This window comes from Sorex fumeus, unplaced genomic scaffold (assembly GCF_029834395.1).
Source record: "Sorex fumeus unplaced genomic scaffold, SorFum_2.1 ptg000043l, whole genome shotgun sequence".
Classification (NCBI taxonomy): domain Eukaryota; kingdom Metazoa; phylum Chordata; class Mammalia; order Eulipotyphla; family Soricidae; genus Sorex; species Sorex fumeus.
In genome coordinates this window covers 8,769,970-8,788,657 of record NW_026606100.1, presented here as the reverse complement: position 1 = coordinate 8,788,657, position 18,688 = coordinate 8,769,970, and the positions used below count along the sequence as shown (strand labels likewise).

General features: G+C 38.8%; 1 protein-coding gene across 1 annotated transcript in view; it reads left to right on the top strand.

Moving 5' to 3' along the window:
* Positions 1 to 318: 318 nt before the first annotated feature.
* PTEN (phosphatase and tensin homolog) overlaps positions 319 to 18,688 on the top strand; it is a 103,481-nt gene continuing 85,111 nt past the window's right edge. Inside the window, exons 1-2 of the mRNA XM_056120825.1 lie at positions 319 to 399; positions 460 to 1,186. Coding sequence (XP_055976800.1) covers positions 319 to 399; positions 460 to 1,186 — 808 coding nt within the window. The remainder of the gene's footprint in view (positions 400 to 459; positions 1,187 to 18,688) is intronic.

Below are 18,688 nucleotides of genomic sequence, written 5' to 3'. Positions count from 1 at the left end.
ACCGCGGCTGCCGGTCGTGCGCCCCCGCCCCCGCGTCCCGTCCAGGGCCTTCCCTGCCCGGATCGGCCCGGGGTGCTCGGCCGCCCGCGTCCCCGCTGGCTCCGGAGGAGCCCGGGCTCCTGGCGCGGCGGCCGCGGCGGCGGCGGCGGCGGAGGGGGCGGGCGGTGATGTGGCAGGACTCTTTGTGCGCTGCGGCAGGATACACGCCGGGGCGCCGGGCCGCGGCGGCGCTCAGTTCTCTCCTCTCGGAAGCTGCAGCCATGATGGAAGTTTGAGAGTTGAGCCGCTGCGAGGCGAGGCCGGGCTCAGGCGAGGGAGATGAGAGACGGCGGTGGCCGCGGCCCCGAGCCCCTCTCAGCGCCCGTGAGCAGCCGCGGGGGCAGCGCCCTCGGGGAGCCGGCCGGCCGGCGGCGGCGGCAGCGGAGGCGTCTCTCGCCGCCCCTCGGGCTTCGGTTCTAGCCGTGCAGCCGCTTCCTCGGCTTCTGCTGCCAGGGAAGGTGGAAGCCGCGGGTCGGGCGCGGGCCGGCTGCGGAGGCGCGGCGGCGGCGGCGGCGGCACCTCCCGCTCCTGGAGCGGGGGGCAGAGGCGGCGGCGGCGGCGGCGGCTGCAGCAGCGGCAGCGGCAGCAGCAGCAGCAGCGCGGCGGAGAGGCTCGGAGGCGCCTGTCACCATTTCCAGGGCTGGGAACGCCGGAGAGTTGCTCTCTCCCCTCCTCCTGCCTCCAACACGGCGGCGGCGGCGGCGGCACATCCAGGGACCCGGGCCGGCCGTAGACGTCCCCCCCGCCGCCGCCGCACCCCCCCCGGCCCGGGCTCCGGAGGCCGCCGGCGGAGGCCGCGGGGCCGAGGACCCGTCGTCTTCTCCCCGCGCCGCCGCCGCCGCTGCCAGGCCTCTCGCCGCTGAGGAGCAGCAGGCCCCGGGGTCGCAACCATCCGGCAGCCGCCGCAGCAGCCATTCCCCGGCGGCGGGCCAGGGCCAGGCGGCCGCCGAGCGCGGGGCATCGGCCCCCGCCAAGTCCAGGGCCGTCTCCATCCTGCAGAAGAAGCCCCGCCACCAGCAGCTTCTGCCGTCTCTCTCCTCCTTTCTCTTCAGCCACCGGCTCCCAGACATGACAGCCATCATCAAGGAGATCGTGAGCAGAAACAAAAGGAGATACCAGGAGGATGGATTCGACTTGGACTTGACCTGTATCCATTTCTGCAGGCGCCTCTCGTGTCTCTCTCCATCTTATTCCCCTGCTTCTCGCCGCTGTCGTTTCTCTCTTGTAACGTGGGAGTGGAGCCCCCCTCCCCCCCATTTGCCGTACTTGGGGTTGAACCTGGTGGGGTTCTAGGTCCTGTGCATCTCGGGTCTCTCGAGTGCATTCGAGCCAGGGCGTGTTCGGCTCCTCGGAACCTTTCCCTGGTTGCAAATGTCAGGGCACCGGTTGGTTTCTTATTCTTTGGGGGGGGGGGTGTGGGGGTGCGGGGTCCTCTTCCCGAAGGCTATTGTCCGCTAATACCGAAAACTGCACAGTTAGTGGATTAGTGAGCTCGTTAATCCGGTCTCCTTAAATGAACAGAAAAGTCGACGGTTTGAGATTGGACATGTTTCGATTAAATCTTGGCTTTAGGCCCTAGATCAAGGGTATAGATCAGATTAACATGAAAATTAGTGGTGCACGTAAGCATGTTGCATCAGAATCTTGCAGTGATTGTTTTAATTTCCTGGGTTGCATGGATAGATTTTTTTTTAAGTGAGTTGTGAACTGATTTGCATAACTTTGGGAGCAGAATCGTTTTCTGCACACGTGGAGCTCGTCTGAGGACAAAAGTAGGTTTGTCTGTTTAAACCTGGTTAATTACGACTTCGAACTGTATTAGAAGTTTGAGATCAATATACCTCCCTGTGCGCTCATGCTGGAGCTTTGTTAAATTCGCCTTTTCCTCTCCCGATGCGGTGATGGAGGATGGGACATGACGTTTCCAGCCCAGTAGACTTTCATATTCAGCCATACCTAATAATTTAATGGAGATTGAGTGCTTTTTGATCCCAGAGATAAGGTGCTGTAGGCTCAAGGGTATTGTGTGTAGCAAATGGTGATTGTCGAGATTAAACTTAAGTTCTCAGTGGAAATTTAAGTATTATTAAGTGAAGCCAGAATTGCTACTCACCATATTTGGTTTCAGGTCCTCTGACACCTTTGGGTATCAGTCCATTCGTATATAATACCAAGTATAGTCTACCAAGTAATGCCCAGAAACGCTGGCGCAAGTGCATCACTCAGACTTCAGATTGTATGTGTGAGCTTTTTTCACAGTGTATTAGATTCACTGAGTCAGCTAGTTGAATAAGAAGGAAACCCAAGAATTTTAACTGTATAGTTTTGGTTGTCTAAAACTTAGGCCTTTGTACCTCAAAAAGATAGTGGTTATTGAAAGGCTCTTTGCGGTTTCAGGTATAACAAACTGGTTTTGATGAAGGATAGGGAACACAGTCTTTCTTTTTTGCAGAATGGAAAGTATCACAGGAATTGAGAATTGCTGGTAGGCTTGAAAAACAGAATTAAGTTATTGTTGTGAAGTGACTAACATTACATTAAGGCCTCTGTTTAAAATCCAAAGTTTGATTGTGGATTGTAGCAGTGGGCAGTTTTCAATTAAATTATGTAATTGCATAAATGCTAATCGACTACTCTTAGTAAAAGTTTTTTCCTAAATATCTGTAAACATTTTGCTGAAGGTTAGAGTAGTATTAAAGCATCTTTGTCTTGCTAAAAATGGAAGATAGCATTTTTTGAAGAAAATGTTTTAATATCCAAGAGGTTTTTTTTTTTGATTACTTGCTGCATACAGATGTGCAAGGAATTTTTGCCTGCGTTTTGTTTTGAAGTAAAGATTTTGAAGAAGTAGTAACACAGTAATTTCATGTTGTTAAGTAGAATATTTGAAAGACTTGGAAAATGCAAGCTTTCTGTAATTGAAAAGCTTGACTAAGGGTGATTTGATCTGTTTCCCCAGAAGATAATTATGGAATAACTCTTGTGATTTGTAACATAACAAAAACAATTCACTATAGATGTGACTAAATGATAGTAAATCTATAGGGAAACTTGTTTTTTAACGGTATTTTGAAAAACCTTCATTGAAAAAAATTTTTAGAGTGCTGTTTGGTAGATTTGCTCTTAGTGTTCAGTACAGTTGTGTATTTTCTTTATTTAAATTTATTTGGACTGTAGGACTAATGTTTTAGGAGGTTCTTTTGTGTGAGTTGTGAGGTGATTGGCAATATTGCCTTTGCTGTCAGAGTATGTGTGTCTTTGTGAAATTCAGGTGACTTGAAACTTTTTCTAAAACTGCGGTATGCATAGAAAGCACTATTGAATTTTGCATTAAATGACTAATAACACCCAATTTCTAGAATTGTGGTTTTATTGAGCCAAATGTTGATATGAAAGAAAAGTCATTTAGGAAAAAGTCAGTGAAGGACTTGCTTTTTTGACAGCTGCGTTTACAATAATTTTGATATACCCAAGAGTTTTTGGTTTGCTTGGTTTAACTTTGGTGTCTTGTGTTTATTGTGGGAGAATAATAGAAATGGTCATTGAAGACTGTCTTTGGCTGGTTGTGTTACCTTATTTCAACAGCAGGTCAATTAAAAGTCAATTCTTTTATGAAAGTAGTGATTGGTGCATTTTTTATTTGATAAAGATTAATGATTTCTGAGGGAAATTGAGGGCCATAATGTAGTTTTAAAGTATTTTTACCAAACTGCGATATTTCAAAAGTAATTTGTTGGTAGGTCTTAATTCTCATTTTTAGTGTGGAAAGTAGTACTGAACAGGAGACTAGAAAAACTTTACTGTCTTTAGATTCCATGGAAACTTTGGGGCTTCTCTTGTATTTTATTGACAAGTTTGCATCTTTCCAAATATTAACCTTTATAGGTAGTGCTTTTAATTTGACTTTTGAAATGATCCATATTATCTTTTAAGATTAGCGATTACTGAAATGACCATATTGTTAAAGTTTTTCTAAAAAAAGATTTTATCCACAAGTTTTATTTTACACTGTTTTGTAGCTACTAAATTGTATTCTTTTCCTGCACAATAGAAGGGGCCATCTGATTACTCATAGTTAATTACAAACTTCATTTCATAACTCTTACTCGAGAATAGAGTATCTGGAAGGAGAATAGGCTAAAATTTATATGATCTTTCATACAAGAAATTTTATTGCTACTCATTGTAAATATTTGTTCAATAGTAACTATCATCAATACAGATTTACATTGCCTATATTTTACAAGTTAGTTTCCAAATGAATCAGCATCATAAAATATAATGATGAATAAAATCATCTGAATTTCAGATTTTGTTTTAGAAAGATGGTGGTATAGAAAACAGCATTTATGTGTATTTTAGGATTTTATTTTGGCAACGTGAGAATTTGATGTTGAGAATGAGATGTTGATGTTTAAAATTTTTTAAAGAAATGTAATTACTGTACTGCTAATATTGTTTCTGGAATATAGTGTAACTACCTCACACCGATATTTTAATTTTTGTGAGTAGTAGTAGATCTGCTTTTTCCTAATAGTCACAGAAAATACAAAAACCCTATAATACAGAATTCTTCATTTTTGATAAGTGAAACCTTCAGTTCCTATTTTCAGATGTTCTTATTTTGAAATTTGCCTCATTTTCTCTTTGTTCATTTGATAATAGCTTCATTTTTAAGCCACTTGGTGACTTTGCTACTTTCACCGAGGCAGTATTTATTATGAGAAAATCGAGTCACAGAATTGCAGCATTAATTAACTCGATGAGCATTTTAGCTTTAAATTTCTATTGTAACCTTTTTAGTTAGATTAAAAATGGTAGGAAAATGTTGTAACATATATGAAATTAGAGTTTGTAAGGAGAAATTTATTTATTTTAAAATTTTTATTAGTGAGAAACCATGAGGTACAGTTGTAGACTTACAAATTTTGTACTCGGGTTTTAATTATACAATGATCAAATACCCATCCCTCCACCAGTGCCCATTTTCCACCAACACGGATCCCAGTATCCCTCCAACCCCCCATCCCCCCCCCAGCCCCCCCATCCCACCCTGCCTCTGTGGCAGAGCATTCCCCTCTGTTCTCTCTCTGTAAGGAGAAATTTAAATGTGCGCATGTGTCTGACAGTTTTTCACTTCCTTGAAATGTTAGACCTTGGTAGAACTACATAGTAGAAGATATTAATGATAATATTAGAAAGAATTTATATGGTACATTTTTTCCCCCTGTAGATTCTTAGTTCTGAAATTTTATTTCTCTTGGAAATTTTTCTTCAGATGCTGTCTTCCTTTCCCTCTCCTCTTCCCTCCCTCCTTCTCTCCTTTTTTCTCCCTGTTTCCCAGTCTTCCTACCCTCCTACATAAACATGATTTTAAGCCAGTATTGGAGAATTCTTTTATGGCCTTGATTGAGAAAAGATGTTAGAATTTATTCTAAGGATACATTTGTGTCCTTTTGTGAGATTGGTATCAATAGTGAATACTCAGTTCTATATTACAATTGCTTTCTATCAGCTTTAAAATTAATGAGTTGCTTTCAGAAATATTAATAACTTTGTGGTTAGACAGAATAATCTTTTAATTGGTAAGGATTTGCCACGCAAACTTTAATTCTTTCATATGGACCGTATTACTGCTTCCTGCCACCATTACTAGGTGGTCAAAGTATTTTGGTCTGTGAATAATGATGCTTTTTGTAACTATTGAATATGTGTAGCTACTAATGTAAAACACTTTGATTTGTCAGCAAGGGTGAAGTTGATATATTTGATTTGTCTAGTTAATTCTCTCTAATTTTTGAAAATTTTTTTTTATTGTTAAAGAAGTTAGCTTTTTGTTTTCTTTTAACGTAAATAGGCACAGAATAAAAAGGCTATTGAAAATATATAAAAGGAATAAGAGCAATTTAGGAGGTGACTTAATTTGGGTTGGGAAGTTTGTGTTTACTTCAGTATAGTTAAAACAGATTCTGTTGAATTGCAGTAGTTATGAAATTAGAGGACCTGTATCTGTAATAGGTGTCCACACTTGTTGGTAGTGTTGAGAATATTGACAAATATTACCAGCAAAAAAAGTTTATAACCTGTATGTAATTGGAAAGGAAGACTGTTTATATGTTGTGTTTTAGGTTGTTAATATACTCACCAGCAGTATAAAACATGAAGTTTGGGAGTGAATCTTTTAAGTGTTTGAAAACCACATATGTATTTAGTTAGCAAACTGTTTCAAAACTATAAAGTCTTTGAAAGATATCCCTGGTGGATTAGGCTTTATAATTTTCAAATACGATTCACTGTTTAAATTATATTAGTAGTTTTATCTACACATTGCATACATATTTTATTTTAGATTTTTAGGTGACAGTGTAGGCTGTGGATGTTGATTGCCTGGGTTCATATTCTGGTTGTACATCTTAGTGACTGGATGACAACAGGTAGGCTGCTTAGTCTTTTTCAACTTATTTTACCTGGAAAATGAGCTGATAATGGTGCCAACCTAAGTTTATCCTGAATAAGCGAGATGATATAATTCACTTAGCATTTTCATTGCCACACTCTTAAGTACTTGTAAATGCTGCTCTTAAAATTTATGACTTCAGATTATCCTGATAATGAGAAATTACTTATATTTTTATTTATGGAGTAGTGACTGTAACTGATTTTCCTTGGTTTGGACATACTAAATTTTGTTGGGGCAGTGTGTTAAAATTTGGTTTTAACTACGAGGGGTTTAATAAAAGTAGAGATATTGTTTAAAGAGCTAAGTGGAACATGTCTGTGACTTTACTGTTTTACCAAAATAGTGTAGGAAGTTCTGTGCAGTCACACAGTTGCTTGAAGAACATTTAAATTTTATTAAAAGTAAAAGGCCCTTAAAAATAATTTTATTAAAATAGTAAAGTAAAAGCTTCCTATTATAATGGCATAATGCAGTTTTATTTTTTTACCTTTTTTTTTGCTTTTTGGGTCACACCTGGCGATGCATAGGGGTTACTCTTGGCTCTGCACTCAGGAATTACCCCTGGTGGTGCTCAGGGGACCATATGGGATGCTGGGAATCGAACCCGGGTTGGCCGCGTGCAAGGCAAACGCCCTACCCGCTGTGCTATTTCTCCAGCCCCCATAATGCAGTTTTAAAACAAGAACATGATGTTTTATTTTGCACTAAAGACAAGTCAGGTTAAACATATTTGTAATTTTAATTTAGGATGAATAATCTCTGCCTCCACTGAAAGAAAATTTATAAAGACTATGTAAGTGACATCAGTAAAGGTATATCTTAGCATTTATTTTAAGTTCAGGTTTTTGGGAGGTGTCATTAAATGTGGACATGCCAAAGTTTTATTTATTATGATAAAATTAACTGTAATCTGGCATGCATTAATATAACATTAAAATTGAGTTTAAAGCCTTGATATTTTTATTGGCTATACTTAGCTGTGCTCAGGACTTACTCCTGGCTCTGTGCTCAGGCATCACCCCTGGAGGGTTTGTGGAACAATATGGCATGCTTGGGATTGAACCCATATTGGACATGTTCAAGCAAAGCACCCTATGCGCTCAACTACTGCTCTGGCCCTATTTTACTCCTTTTCACGTTGATCGAGAATCTCAGTATAATTTTAGGTCCTAGCAAAGAGAAAAAAGCTGAAGAATTGTTTTTTTTCCTAATTAGATATAGGGAATGATGGAATGAACTAGATTTGCCTAGTAAAGACCATCATGTCTGTAAGGTATCTTTCTTTTTCCTCCTTTGTGCTTTTTTACCAGCTGTGTAAGAATGCCCTTTACAGTGAAAGCACTTGATTTCAAATGGGTTTTTGCTTATTTTTAGGAGTTGAGAGTGAATTACATACGTGACTGATTTGGTGAACTTTATGTTTTTGTTTTTGCTTTTTGGGTCATACCAACCCTGCTCAGGGCTTACTTCTGATTCTTTGCATAGGGATCACTTCTGGAGGTGTCTGGGATCAAATTAGGGTTTTAACACCTTATGCTATCTCTCTGGCCTGAGTTTTACATATTTTGTTGTGCTATATAAACTGCCTGCCTTTTTGGTCTAAGGCTAGGTTGTATAATTATACTAAATTATAATTCATAAGAAGTTTTGACATCTTATGTGGAAAAAATCTACATAGACATTTAAAAAAGAGATTTAACTAGTTGATACAGTATTAAAATACTAATTTTTTAAATAGTGAATTAGTGAATTTAGCATATTAAAGCTCTTCAAAAATAGTTTTGAATTTTATTTCCTTGGAGTTTTACAGATTTCAGGCAAAATATTGTTCTTTTTAGTGGTAATTGAAGGCATTGCATTTTGCTAATCTTGTATGCTTACATATTTGGTCTTTTGATGACAGTATTATTTAAGGTATGAAAAAGTGTTTTGAATTGTGATTTGAAGTAGGTATTCTGTGACTTACAAAAGATACTATACATGTTCACATTTGTAAAACCTACTTTAAACTGGCTGCCACTTCTTATAATTTAGGATATTTTTGCTTTCATGAATGAGTGAGATTTCCTTTTTTTTTTTTGTTTTTGGGTCACACCTGGTGATGCACAGGAGTTACTCCTGGTTCATGCACTCAGGAATTACTCCTGGCGGTGCTTGGGGGACCATATGGGATGCTGGGAATTGAACCCGGGTTGGCTGCATGCAAGGTAAATGCCCTACCCGCTGTGCTATTGCTCCAGCCCCGAGATTTCTTTTTGAGTATTATAGTTGCTCTTAACTGATAGGACCTCTCCTATCAATAGGATAGAAAAACTGTTCTACTTTTAAAATGAGTTTGGGAGCTGTTAAGTTTGACTTCATGTTTTGTTTTTTTTTTTAAATGTCTTTGAATTTGAATCTTTAGAGATGAAATGGAAGGCTGTGCTTTTCGGTTTAATTTTTTGTGAAAGTTTCTTTGTGCTGCTTTAGCTATGTAATGTTAATTTTAATATTTTCTTGATTTACAAAATATGAAAAATAAGAATTTAAAAACATTTTTCCCATTTTGAATGTGGAATAATTAGCATATTCCAGAACAATGTCTTATATTTGTTTAGTTTTATTTTATCCAATTAGCAAAGCCTTTTCTGATTCACTAGCTTATTTGCAGAGAAAATAAAGAGGCAACCTAAGGAAAGAGCAAACATCATTTTCTTTTTTTGTAGTTAGTAATCATAGCTTCAACAGAATTAGTAACTTGTTAAAAGCTAATAGGAAATTGAGTCCGTAGGATATGGGATTGTTGGGCGTTTGGTGCAGTATTTATTTTCTTTTCATTGATTTATGGTTCTCAAATTTGAGGGAGTATCAGAATAATCTGGAGTGTTTGTTAAGCCATAGATTACTTATACTACTCCCAGAATTTCTGACTCATTAGTTTGGGGTCTGAGAATTTGTATTTCTTTTTTTTGTTTGTTTGTTTGTTTTTGGCCCATACCTGGCGATGCTCGGGAGTCTGGGGACCATATGGGATGCTAGTCATCAAATCCAGTTGGACTATGTGCAAGGCAAATGCCCTACCTGCTATACTTTCTCTCAGCCCCCAAGATTTTGTATTGTTAAGTTCCAGGTGTGATGGGTTTAGGGATCATGCTTTATGGACATATCTCACCGCAAGCAATTTCTGAATATGTTTATCTCATTTAGATTAATAGAATTTGTACATATATTATTTAATTTTATCTATAAATCCTAAATTACTGTGTGTGGAGGACATTATCCTACTAATGTAGATGAGGAATGAATGAGCTTTGAAATGCAGTTTAGGGCAGGAGAGAAAGTACAGGGGCTAAGGCACTTGCTTTGCATGTAGCTGACTTTATTTCAGTCTTTGGCAACTCTATAGTCTCCTGAACACTGCCAGGAATAATACCCAAGCACATACTGGGTGTAGCCACTCAACATCTCTGGATGTGGTCCAGATGCCCCCCACCAATTCCCCCCCCCAAAGATGTTATAGTGGAATGGAAGTTGCATAGATTTGACAGATAGCTAGACCCTTGCATCTAAAAACAGTCACAACTACTTACAAGATTATATAATAATGTGGGGGTGATTTTAAAATAAATCTATGTTAATAATTGTAAATGCTTAATTTGTAAATGCTGATTTCTTGGGTTTGGTTTTTTGTGCCACACCCTGTGATGCTCAGGGTTACTCTTGGCTATGAATTTAGGAAATAATCCTGTTAGTGCTTCGGGACAAGATGGGATCCCCAGGATTTAACCCGAGTAAGTTGCATGCAAGGCAGGCGCTCTATCCCTGTATTATCTTTCTGGTCCCTATATATAATGACTTTATATATTAATATGTATGTTTCTTGGGGGGAAAGGGGTTTCAGGAAAAAAAGTTGTAAGGTCTAGTTAAATTCTGCTGAGCCACTTAGCAGTTATGTAATAAAAGACTCTCTACTTAACCTTAATGAACCCTAGTTTCCACATACCCAGTGTGGTGGTAAAAATTCTTGTAGGGTGGTTATTTAGGTTTCTTCTTCGAGAACTTAGGTACTTGTCTTGCACTCTGCTGACCCCTGTTCAAGCCCGGCACGACGAGTGTTCCCCTAAGCACATCTAGGAGTAATTCCTGAGCATAACTGGGATCAGGGCTTCTTCCCTTCTGTGACTCCCTCCTCCACAACTACTCTCCCCCCTCCCAATTATAAATGCTTTCAGTATATTGATTTTCAACTGGTGGTGATTCCATCTTGTCTGGCATTTGGCATTGGGCAATGCTAGAGATATTTTGGTGGTCACAGATGAGAGTTTGGGGAAGTGAATACTTTTGGAATGTAGAGGGCAGGAATGAGACAGAACATCTTACAGTGTATAGGACAGGCGTTGCTACAGTTGTCCTTCCCATCTCTCCAAACTGCCAACTTGAGACCCTAGTTTAGAGTTATCAAGTAACTGGTCCAAAATTTTATATTCATGACTTTCTATAAAAGTGACTATTTTTGCTCTTTGTGGTATTTAAGAAGGTTTAATATCCAAGTAATCCAAAAAAGTTTATTTAAAGAGGACTTGCATGTTGTTTGGCTGATTGTTAAAGTGTTGCTTTGAACTCCTGTTAGAAAAGACTGACAATATTTTCAGTAGATGTAATGCTAAAATATGATACTCAGATGGATGTTACCTAGAACTTATATGATAGTATAAATATGTTTTATTAAAAGCAGACCTTTTAAAAAATTTTACTTTTCTTAATTTGGGCATTGTGGGGCTGTTGACAGATAATTTGCTCCTAGTATGCTTTTTTTGATTAGTGCATTTTTCAGTCTTGAATTCTAAAGCTGTTTTTCTTTTAGTCAGAGACATTAAATTTATATTAAATGGCAAATTTTTGATATAAAATCTTTAAAGATGAAGATACTAGGACTGACTGAGGTTCCCCGAGATGCACTTTCTAAATCATGAATTTGCTTTTTGTGTTGAACTGATGTTCTTCGTTAAACCACTTAAAACATGTACTAATGTGAAGCTCTTAGGGTATGGGATAAGAGTTTTAGGTTCAGTGGGTGAAGAGAAGATATCCAATGAGTACTTGAGGGGTTTTTTTTCCCCTATTTTTTTCTTTTTTAAATTTTAAGTAAATGAAAAAAATTTATCCACTTTTGATCTGTCAAATTTCCTTTTCCTATTGTAGAAATTTTTATGATGAAAGTGGATATGAAAATTATTTCAAATAAGCGATTATGTTTGTACTCAAGTGATTTTTAGCCCTGTTGCTTTCCTGTCTTTAATCGGAAAGGTTATGGCTTGTCATATTACTGTTCTTTAAAGCATATTTTGATGGGTATGATGTACATTTATTTTAGACTGTTGCCTCAGTAATTGTGATAGTCATTAGTAAAGATTTGATGTACATTTGCATCTATTTCTTTGTGGTCAAAATTTTATTTTTTAAAGGTTTTATTTGTAAGATAACTGAAACGAAAATAATTTTAGCTATTAACTAAATAACATTTTTCTGTGATTTTATTAATATAGTTAGAGCAAAAAATAGTGAAGAACTCCTAAAATTTTTAATTTATTTTTCTTTTTGGGCCACACCCGGCAGTGCACAGGGGCCACTCCTGGCTGTGAACTCAGGAATTACTCTTGGCAGTGCCCGGGGGACCATATGGGATGCCGGAGACCGAACCCCGGTTGACTGCGTGCAAGGAAACTCCCTACCTGCTGTGCTGTTGCTCCAGCCCCCTAAAATTTTTTAGAATAGTTTTTTTTCTAAGTGAGAAAAACATAAGGAAATTTTGATCTAGTTGTGGTGTATACTTTTTTGGGTGTTATTCTTAGTGTATAACATTCTAAATACAACTCTAGGTTATAGTATAACTTTGTATTTCTGAGTTACACGCAATGTGAAATAATACAAATCATGAACATTAAGGCTAGTTGGAGTCTTTTTAATACTGGAAAGTTCACATAGAATGTGATTTTTGTGCAGTGTCCAAGAACGAAGTCTTGCCATCTCTTACTCAAATTTAGGAAAAAGTTAAGATAATGTAGTGATAGAAGTGGTTTTGACATTTCTGTTTTTGGAATCACCTCCTAGGAATTTTTAGACTAATATATATATATGTATTTTATATATATATATATATTTTTTTTGCGAGGACCCAAACCCTGCAGTACTCAGAGCTTACTCCTGGCTCTGCATTCAAGGATCACTCCTGTGGGCTCAGGGGGATCATAAAGGATTCGAGGAAATGAACCTGGTCAGCTGCGTGCAAGGCAAACATCTTACCCTCTGTACTGTCCCTCATATTAGTTTTTAAGCTTTTGTAAAAATAAAACTTAATGGTTTGCTATTTGCATTTTTCTGTACATTTAGACTGTTGCGTCAGTACAGTCTATTACTATATAGTTATTTTTACCTATATTTTGTACCTATATTTTATTTTATTTTTGGTTTTTGGGCTACGCCTGGAAGTGCTTAGGCCTTATTTCTGGCTATGCACTTGGATCACTCCTGGCAGGCTCTAATAGTTCCTGTATCTGTATTTTAAAATACAAAGATGCTAGTTGAGAACTAAAGATTGCCAAAAGTTTAGCTTTAGTCATTAACTTTTAAAGGCTTATATAAAATGTATATATATATATATATACACTTTTTTTTTTTTTTTTTTTTGCTTTTTGGTTCACACTGGTGATGTATAGGAGTTACTCCTGGTTCATGCACTCAGGAATTACTCCTGGCGGTGCTCGGGGGACCATATGGGATGCTGGGAATCTAACCTGGGTTGGCTGCGTGCAAGGCAAACGCCCTACCCTCTGTGCTATTGCTTCAGCCCCTAAAGTGTATATTTTGTATATTAAGTGAAAAGGTTTTAACATGATATTAATTTGCATAATTATTTTGATACTATTTTTTGTTGATGTTGGGGCTATACCTGGCAGTGCTTATTTTTGGCTCTGTGCTTAAGGGTCAGTATTGGTGGTGCTCAGGGGACCATATGTAGTGCTGGGGATCAAACTAGGGTCAGTCACATACAAGGCAAGTGCCTTAACCTTGTATTATCTTTCTGGTTCCCAAAGATTTTGATTCTACAGCTAGCAGGGTGTTGGCCTTTCATGCAGCTGGCCTAGGTTCGATCCCCCAGCATCCGTATAGTCCCCTAAGCATCTCCAGGAGTAATTCCTGAGTGCAGAACCAGGCGTAACCCCTGAGCATCGCCAGGTTTGACCCCAAAACAAAAAAGACTGAAACAAAAAGATTTTGATACTTTGATATTTTTAGAGTCCTAAAGGTTGAACTTAGGTCCTCATTTATGTGAAATAAATGCTACACCTCTGAGCTGCATCCAAGGCTCTTAAGATTTTTATGCTTTCAAGCTCAATACTTAACAGTTGAAGTGTAGGAATTTATTATTACTATATCTAAACATGAAACTGATTATTTTCCTTCTACAATCAGTTCTTATACCAGTAAATAATTTCTCTATTTTGTGTTTGTAAATTTTATACCACTACAGAAATTTTTTCTATTGTAATTTGTTTTCATCTTCAGAAACTTGGGTTTTGACAAGTATCATAGTGTATCATAGTATCAACTAGTACTGTCCTGTTGTTCATCGATTTGCTCAAGCGGGCACCAGTAAAGTTTCCATTGTGAGACTTCTTATTACTGTGTTTGGCATATTGAATACGTCACGGGTAGCTTGCCAGGCTTTGCCGTGCAGGCGAGATACCCTTGGTAGCTTGCTGGGCTCTCCAAGAGGGGTGGAGGAATTGAACCTGGGTTGACCGAGTTGGCCCTGTGCAAGGCAAACGCCCTACCCGCTGTGCTATCGCTCCAGCCCAAGTTTCATAGAAGTTTTTTAAAATTAATTGGGTATTAGGCTTAGTATTTGGTTTGTCATAATCAATTTTATTTTATTAGTGATATTGTTTTTTGAGAATCTTGTTTTCATGCCAAATTATTAATATCAGAAATAATAGTTTAGATATGATTTTGTTTTCACAAATACAACTTTAGTCTATTTTTTGTATCAGACAGTTTCAAATTAATGTCTGACAAAGTTTGCTTGGATCTGAGTTGAATAGGCCATGCAAAGAATAATGTTCCATGTTTTTTTTTAACTTTTTCTTTTGTTGTACTGGGGAACAATAGGATTTTGCGCAGTACCAGGCATTGCTCCACCCCTTAGCCCTCAGAATGTTGTCTTTTGAATAGTTAATGTGTAAAAAAATTATTTCTCTTATGTTAAGTGAGGCACATTTGTAGGTGAAATTATTACTAAAGTACTAAAAGCTTACTAGTATTTAAAGAGTATGAGGTATTAGGAGCCCCTTTCTGTTTTTTTCATTATACTCCCATCTAACTATTGATATTTTTGTCTTTGTGAGTTGAATGTAATGATTTTCTTAAAGTTTATTAAGTGATTGAAGAAATTGACTCCTGGGGACTGAAAGATAGTATAGTGGTGTTCCCCAAGCATCACTAGGAGTGAGCCCTGACCACTCTCTGGTGTAGCCCTAAAGCTAAATAAAAAAAACACCTTCCGGCTCCAAAAGCGAAACAATATTAAAAAATTGACTCCTTAGCTTTAGTTAAACATTGTTTTAGTGTTTTTGAATATGATAATTCTAAAACTAATCATTTTAGCAATTTTGCTTTTATCTCCAATTGTAGTTATTGGATCCTTCAGAAACAAAATTTCTAAAATTGAGTTACCTGTTTAAATCAAGCAATGCAGATGTTTTCATGTTAACATATTTAAAAATAGCATATAGGGGCTGGAGAGATAGCACAGTGGGTAGGGTGTTTACCTTGCATGCGGCTGACCCAGGTTCGATTCCCAGCATCCCATATGGTTCCCTGAGCACCGCCAGGAGTAACTCCTGAGTGCAGAGCCAGGAGTAACCCCTGTGCATCGCTGGGTGTGACCCAAAAAGAAAAAAAGAAAAAGAAAAAAAATAGCATATAGTTAAGTTTTCAGATAGAATTTTGGTATTTTAATATCTGCTTTCAGATTTATTTGAGATACTTTTATTTAGGTAATTATACTTAATTAAAATGTTTTCAGTGGGAGTATAAATTAATTTGTAATGTTATAACAGGTAATTTTTTTTTCCCTTTTTGGGGTCACACCTGGCAATGCTTAGGGTGTTACTCCTGGGTCTGCACTCGGGAATTACTCCTGGCGTTGCTCAGGGGTACATATGGGATGCCAGGGATCGAACCCACGTCAGCCATAAGCAAGGCAAATGCCCTACTTGCTGGGCTATTGCTCTGGCCCCATAGCAGGTGATTGTCACAAAATCCGTAATATTTTTCTCATATTTATGAATTCCAATATGTCTGTCTAATTTAAAACCCTTTTAAGTCTTTCAAATAAATGTTTTAAGATCACCTAAGATTAATAGGGATTTCTTTGATCGACAACTTTTTAAAGTGCAAATTGGTCATATATATTACAGTTTTGGTTAAATTAATAGGAATACTGAAACCTTGCCCAAGACATGTTTGACTAGAATTTTGTTAGTGGCTTGTGTGTGTAGTAGTTTTTTTAATACTTGTAGATTTGTTCTTTTTGCATCTAAAAAATCAGTAGTAAGAAATCTTGGAGTCTGTTTTTTTTTTTTTATAATTCTAATATTGAGCGAATTGTCACTAAATGTTACAAAGTTTTTGTTCTTAAACAATTGACATTTCAGGGCCGGAGTGATAGTGCAGCAGGTAGGGCATTTTTTTGCCTACCATGTGGCCGACCTGGGTTCAGTCTCTGGCATCCCTTATGGTCCCTCGAGCATCGCCAGGAGTGATTCCTGAGTGCAGAGCCAGAACTTAACCCCTGAGCATCACCAGGTGTGACCCAAAAAGCAAAAAACAAACAGTTGACATCTCTAGGCATCTTCTGTACTATGTTGAAATGTCTTCCCCCCGCCCTCCCCCCCCCCCCCTAAACATTTTTGTTTAACCAGAGAGTAGCCGAGTGTTTTCGTGTTTTTAGTGGGACATTTTTGGTAAAAATAAATGGTAAAAGCCTTGTATTGTAATAGAATGCTATTATAGCATAGCATACAAATTGGACTACAGCAGTTAACCATGAAAGATATTCTTAGGTACTTTAGTGCTGGGTCTGTGCTATAACTTTAACCTGTGTGATCTTTTCTATGCATCATTAAGATTTAGAAAATCCCGAGTTAGCATTCAAGTATATAATTTTGACAAGTATGTATAATGCATAATTGGAACTAAAAAATATTTACAAAGATTTTTTGATGGGGGTGGAGGTGGAGGATGGTACTCAATGGTACTCAAGTCTTATTCCTGGCACTGTGTTTAGGAATCACTCCTGGAGAGACTGGGGATCAATAGGCTGCCAGCAATCAAACTCAGCACGGCTGCATGCAGAGCACATGCCCTCTTGCTCCCCCTCCAACTCCCAGTTTTTTTGGTAGGAGCAGAACTATCTTGAGGGTACAGGGGTGTGTGTGTGTGTCTGTGTGTGTGTATGTGTGTGTATGCACATAGAACTATATATATAGAGAGAGTGTGTGTGTGTGTGTGTGTGTTTTAACAGCTAAGTTTTGAAACAGGAAATATCTCTTATCATATTCATCCAGAGACCTAGGAAGAAGGTCATTGTTTGGTATACTCATTAGAATTAGTTGGGCAACTTAAGGTCTTAGAAGAATACAGTTGTAGATTTGAGTAGTTGTAAGTATATTATTTACTAGTTAACAATTTCTATTAAATTTAGTTGAGGGGACTCATTCCTCAGTATTGTACAAAATATTTGTACATTGGATTTTATTAACATTTTTTTCCAGGCTTGCCTGCTTCAGTTTTATTGAAAGAAATTTAGAGAAATGTGAGGGGAGAGAAAGCCACATGTTGAAGAGAGAATATGAGCTTCTCCAGAGTGATGAAGCCAGTACATTCGATTGGAGTTTTGCTGGCATTATTAGTGCCTTGAAAAGATTTTCTTTTGTGATTCTAATTTTCTTAAATTTAAATAATTAACTACATATAGTCGTAATGTATCTGACTTGAAATGCCTTCAAAGCAACACTTAAATCATTAAGAAACAAAGTTGTTTATGACTGGAAATTATCTTTCTCTATTTATGTACCTGATTACATGTGCCTTTTTTCTTACTGTTGTGTGACCTCTTCACAAAATAATTTTTATCTGCCAGTGGGCATTTGCTATTTTTAAAACTGATATTTCTTCAGGCTAAGTACTATAGTTTCTTTACTGTGTTTGGATTATATCCATTTTTTTTTTTTGCTTTTTGGGGTCACACCTGGCGATGCACAGGAGTTACTCCTGGTTCATGCACTCAGGAATTACTCCTGGCAGTGCTCGGGGGACCATGCTGGGAATCGAACCCGGGTCGGCCTGGGTCAGCCGCGTGCAAGGCAAACGCCCTACCTGGTCTGCTATCACTCCAGCCCCGGATTATATCCATATTTTTAATCTTTTTCTTTCTTTTTCTCCACCCCCTTAGTTTCCTTTTCTCTTTTGCCCCATCACCCCTTTTTTCCACCCTCCCTCCCAGCAGTAGTCCGGGACTGCAGGCTTGATGCTGCATTGGGTATACTCTCCACTCTCCGGGTGTTCTGGGAATTAAGTCTGGACCTTCTGTATGCAAAATCCATGTTCCAACCCATTGAGCTTACTCTCCAGCTTAATTGTATTATTGAATTTTTGGTCATTGGGCCATACCTGGTGGTGCTCAGGGTTTCTAGGTGGTGCTGGGAGACATGTGGTTGTTATAGGGGATCTATTCCTGGGTCTCCTGCTTAAGAAGCCATGTGTTCAACTCTTTTGAGCTCTCTCTGCCTGCAGGAACTCCCCCCCCCCCATTTTTTAATTTAGAGCAACACTATTGTGAATACCATTTTTTTTTTTTTTTGCTTTTTGCATCACCCGGCGATGCTCAGTGGTTACTCTGGCTCTTCACTCAGGATTTACTCCTTACTGTGCTCGGGGGACCATATGGGATGCTGGGAATTGAGCTCGGGTCAGCCGTGTGCAAGGCAAATGCCCTACCCACTGTTGTGAATATCTTTGCAGTGCCTTCCTTCCTTCCTTCCTTCCTTCCTTCCTTCCTTCCTTCCTTCCTTCCTTCCTTCCTTCCTTCCTCCCTCCCTCCCTCCCTCCCTCCCTCCCTCCCTCCCTCCCTCCCTCTTCTCTCTCTTT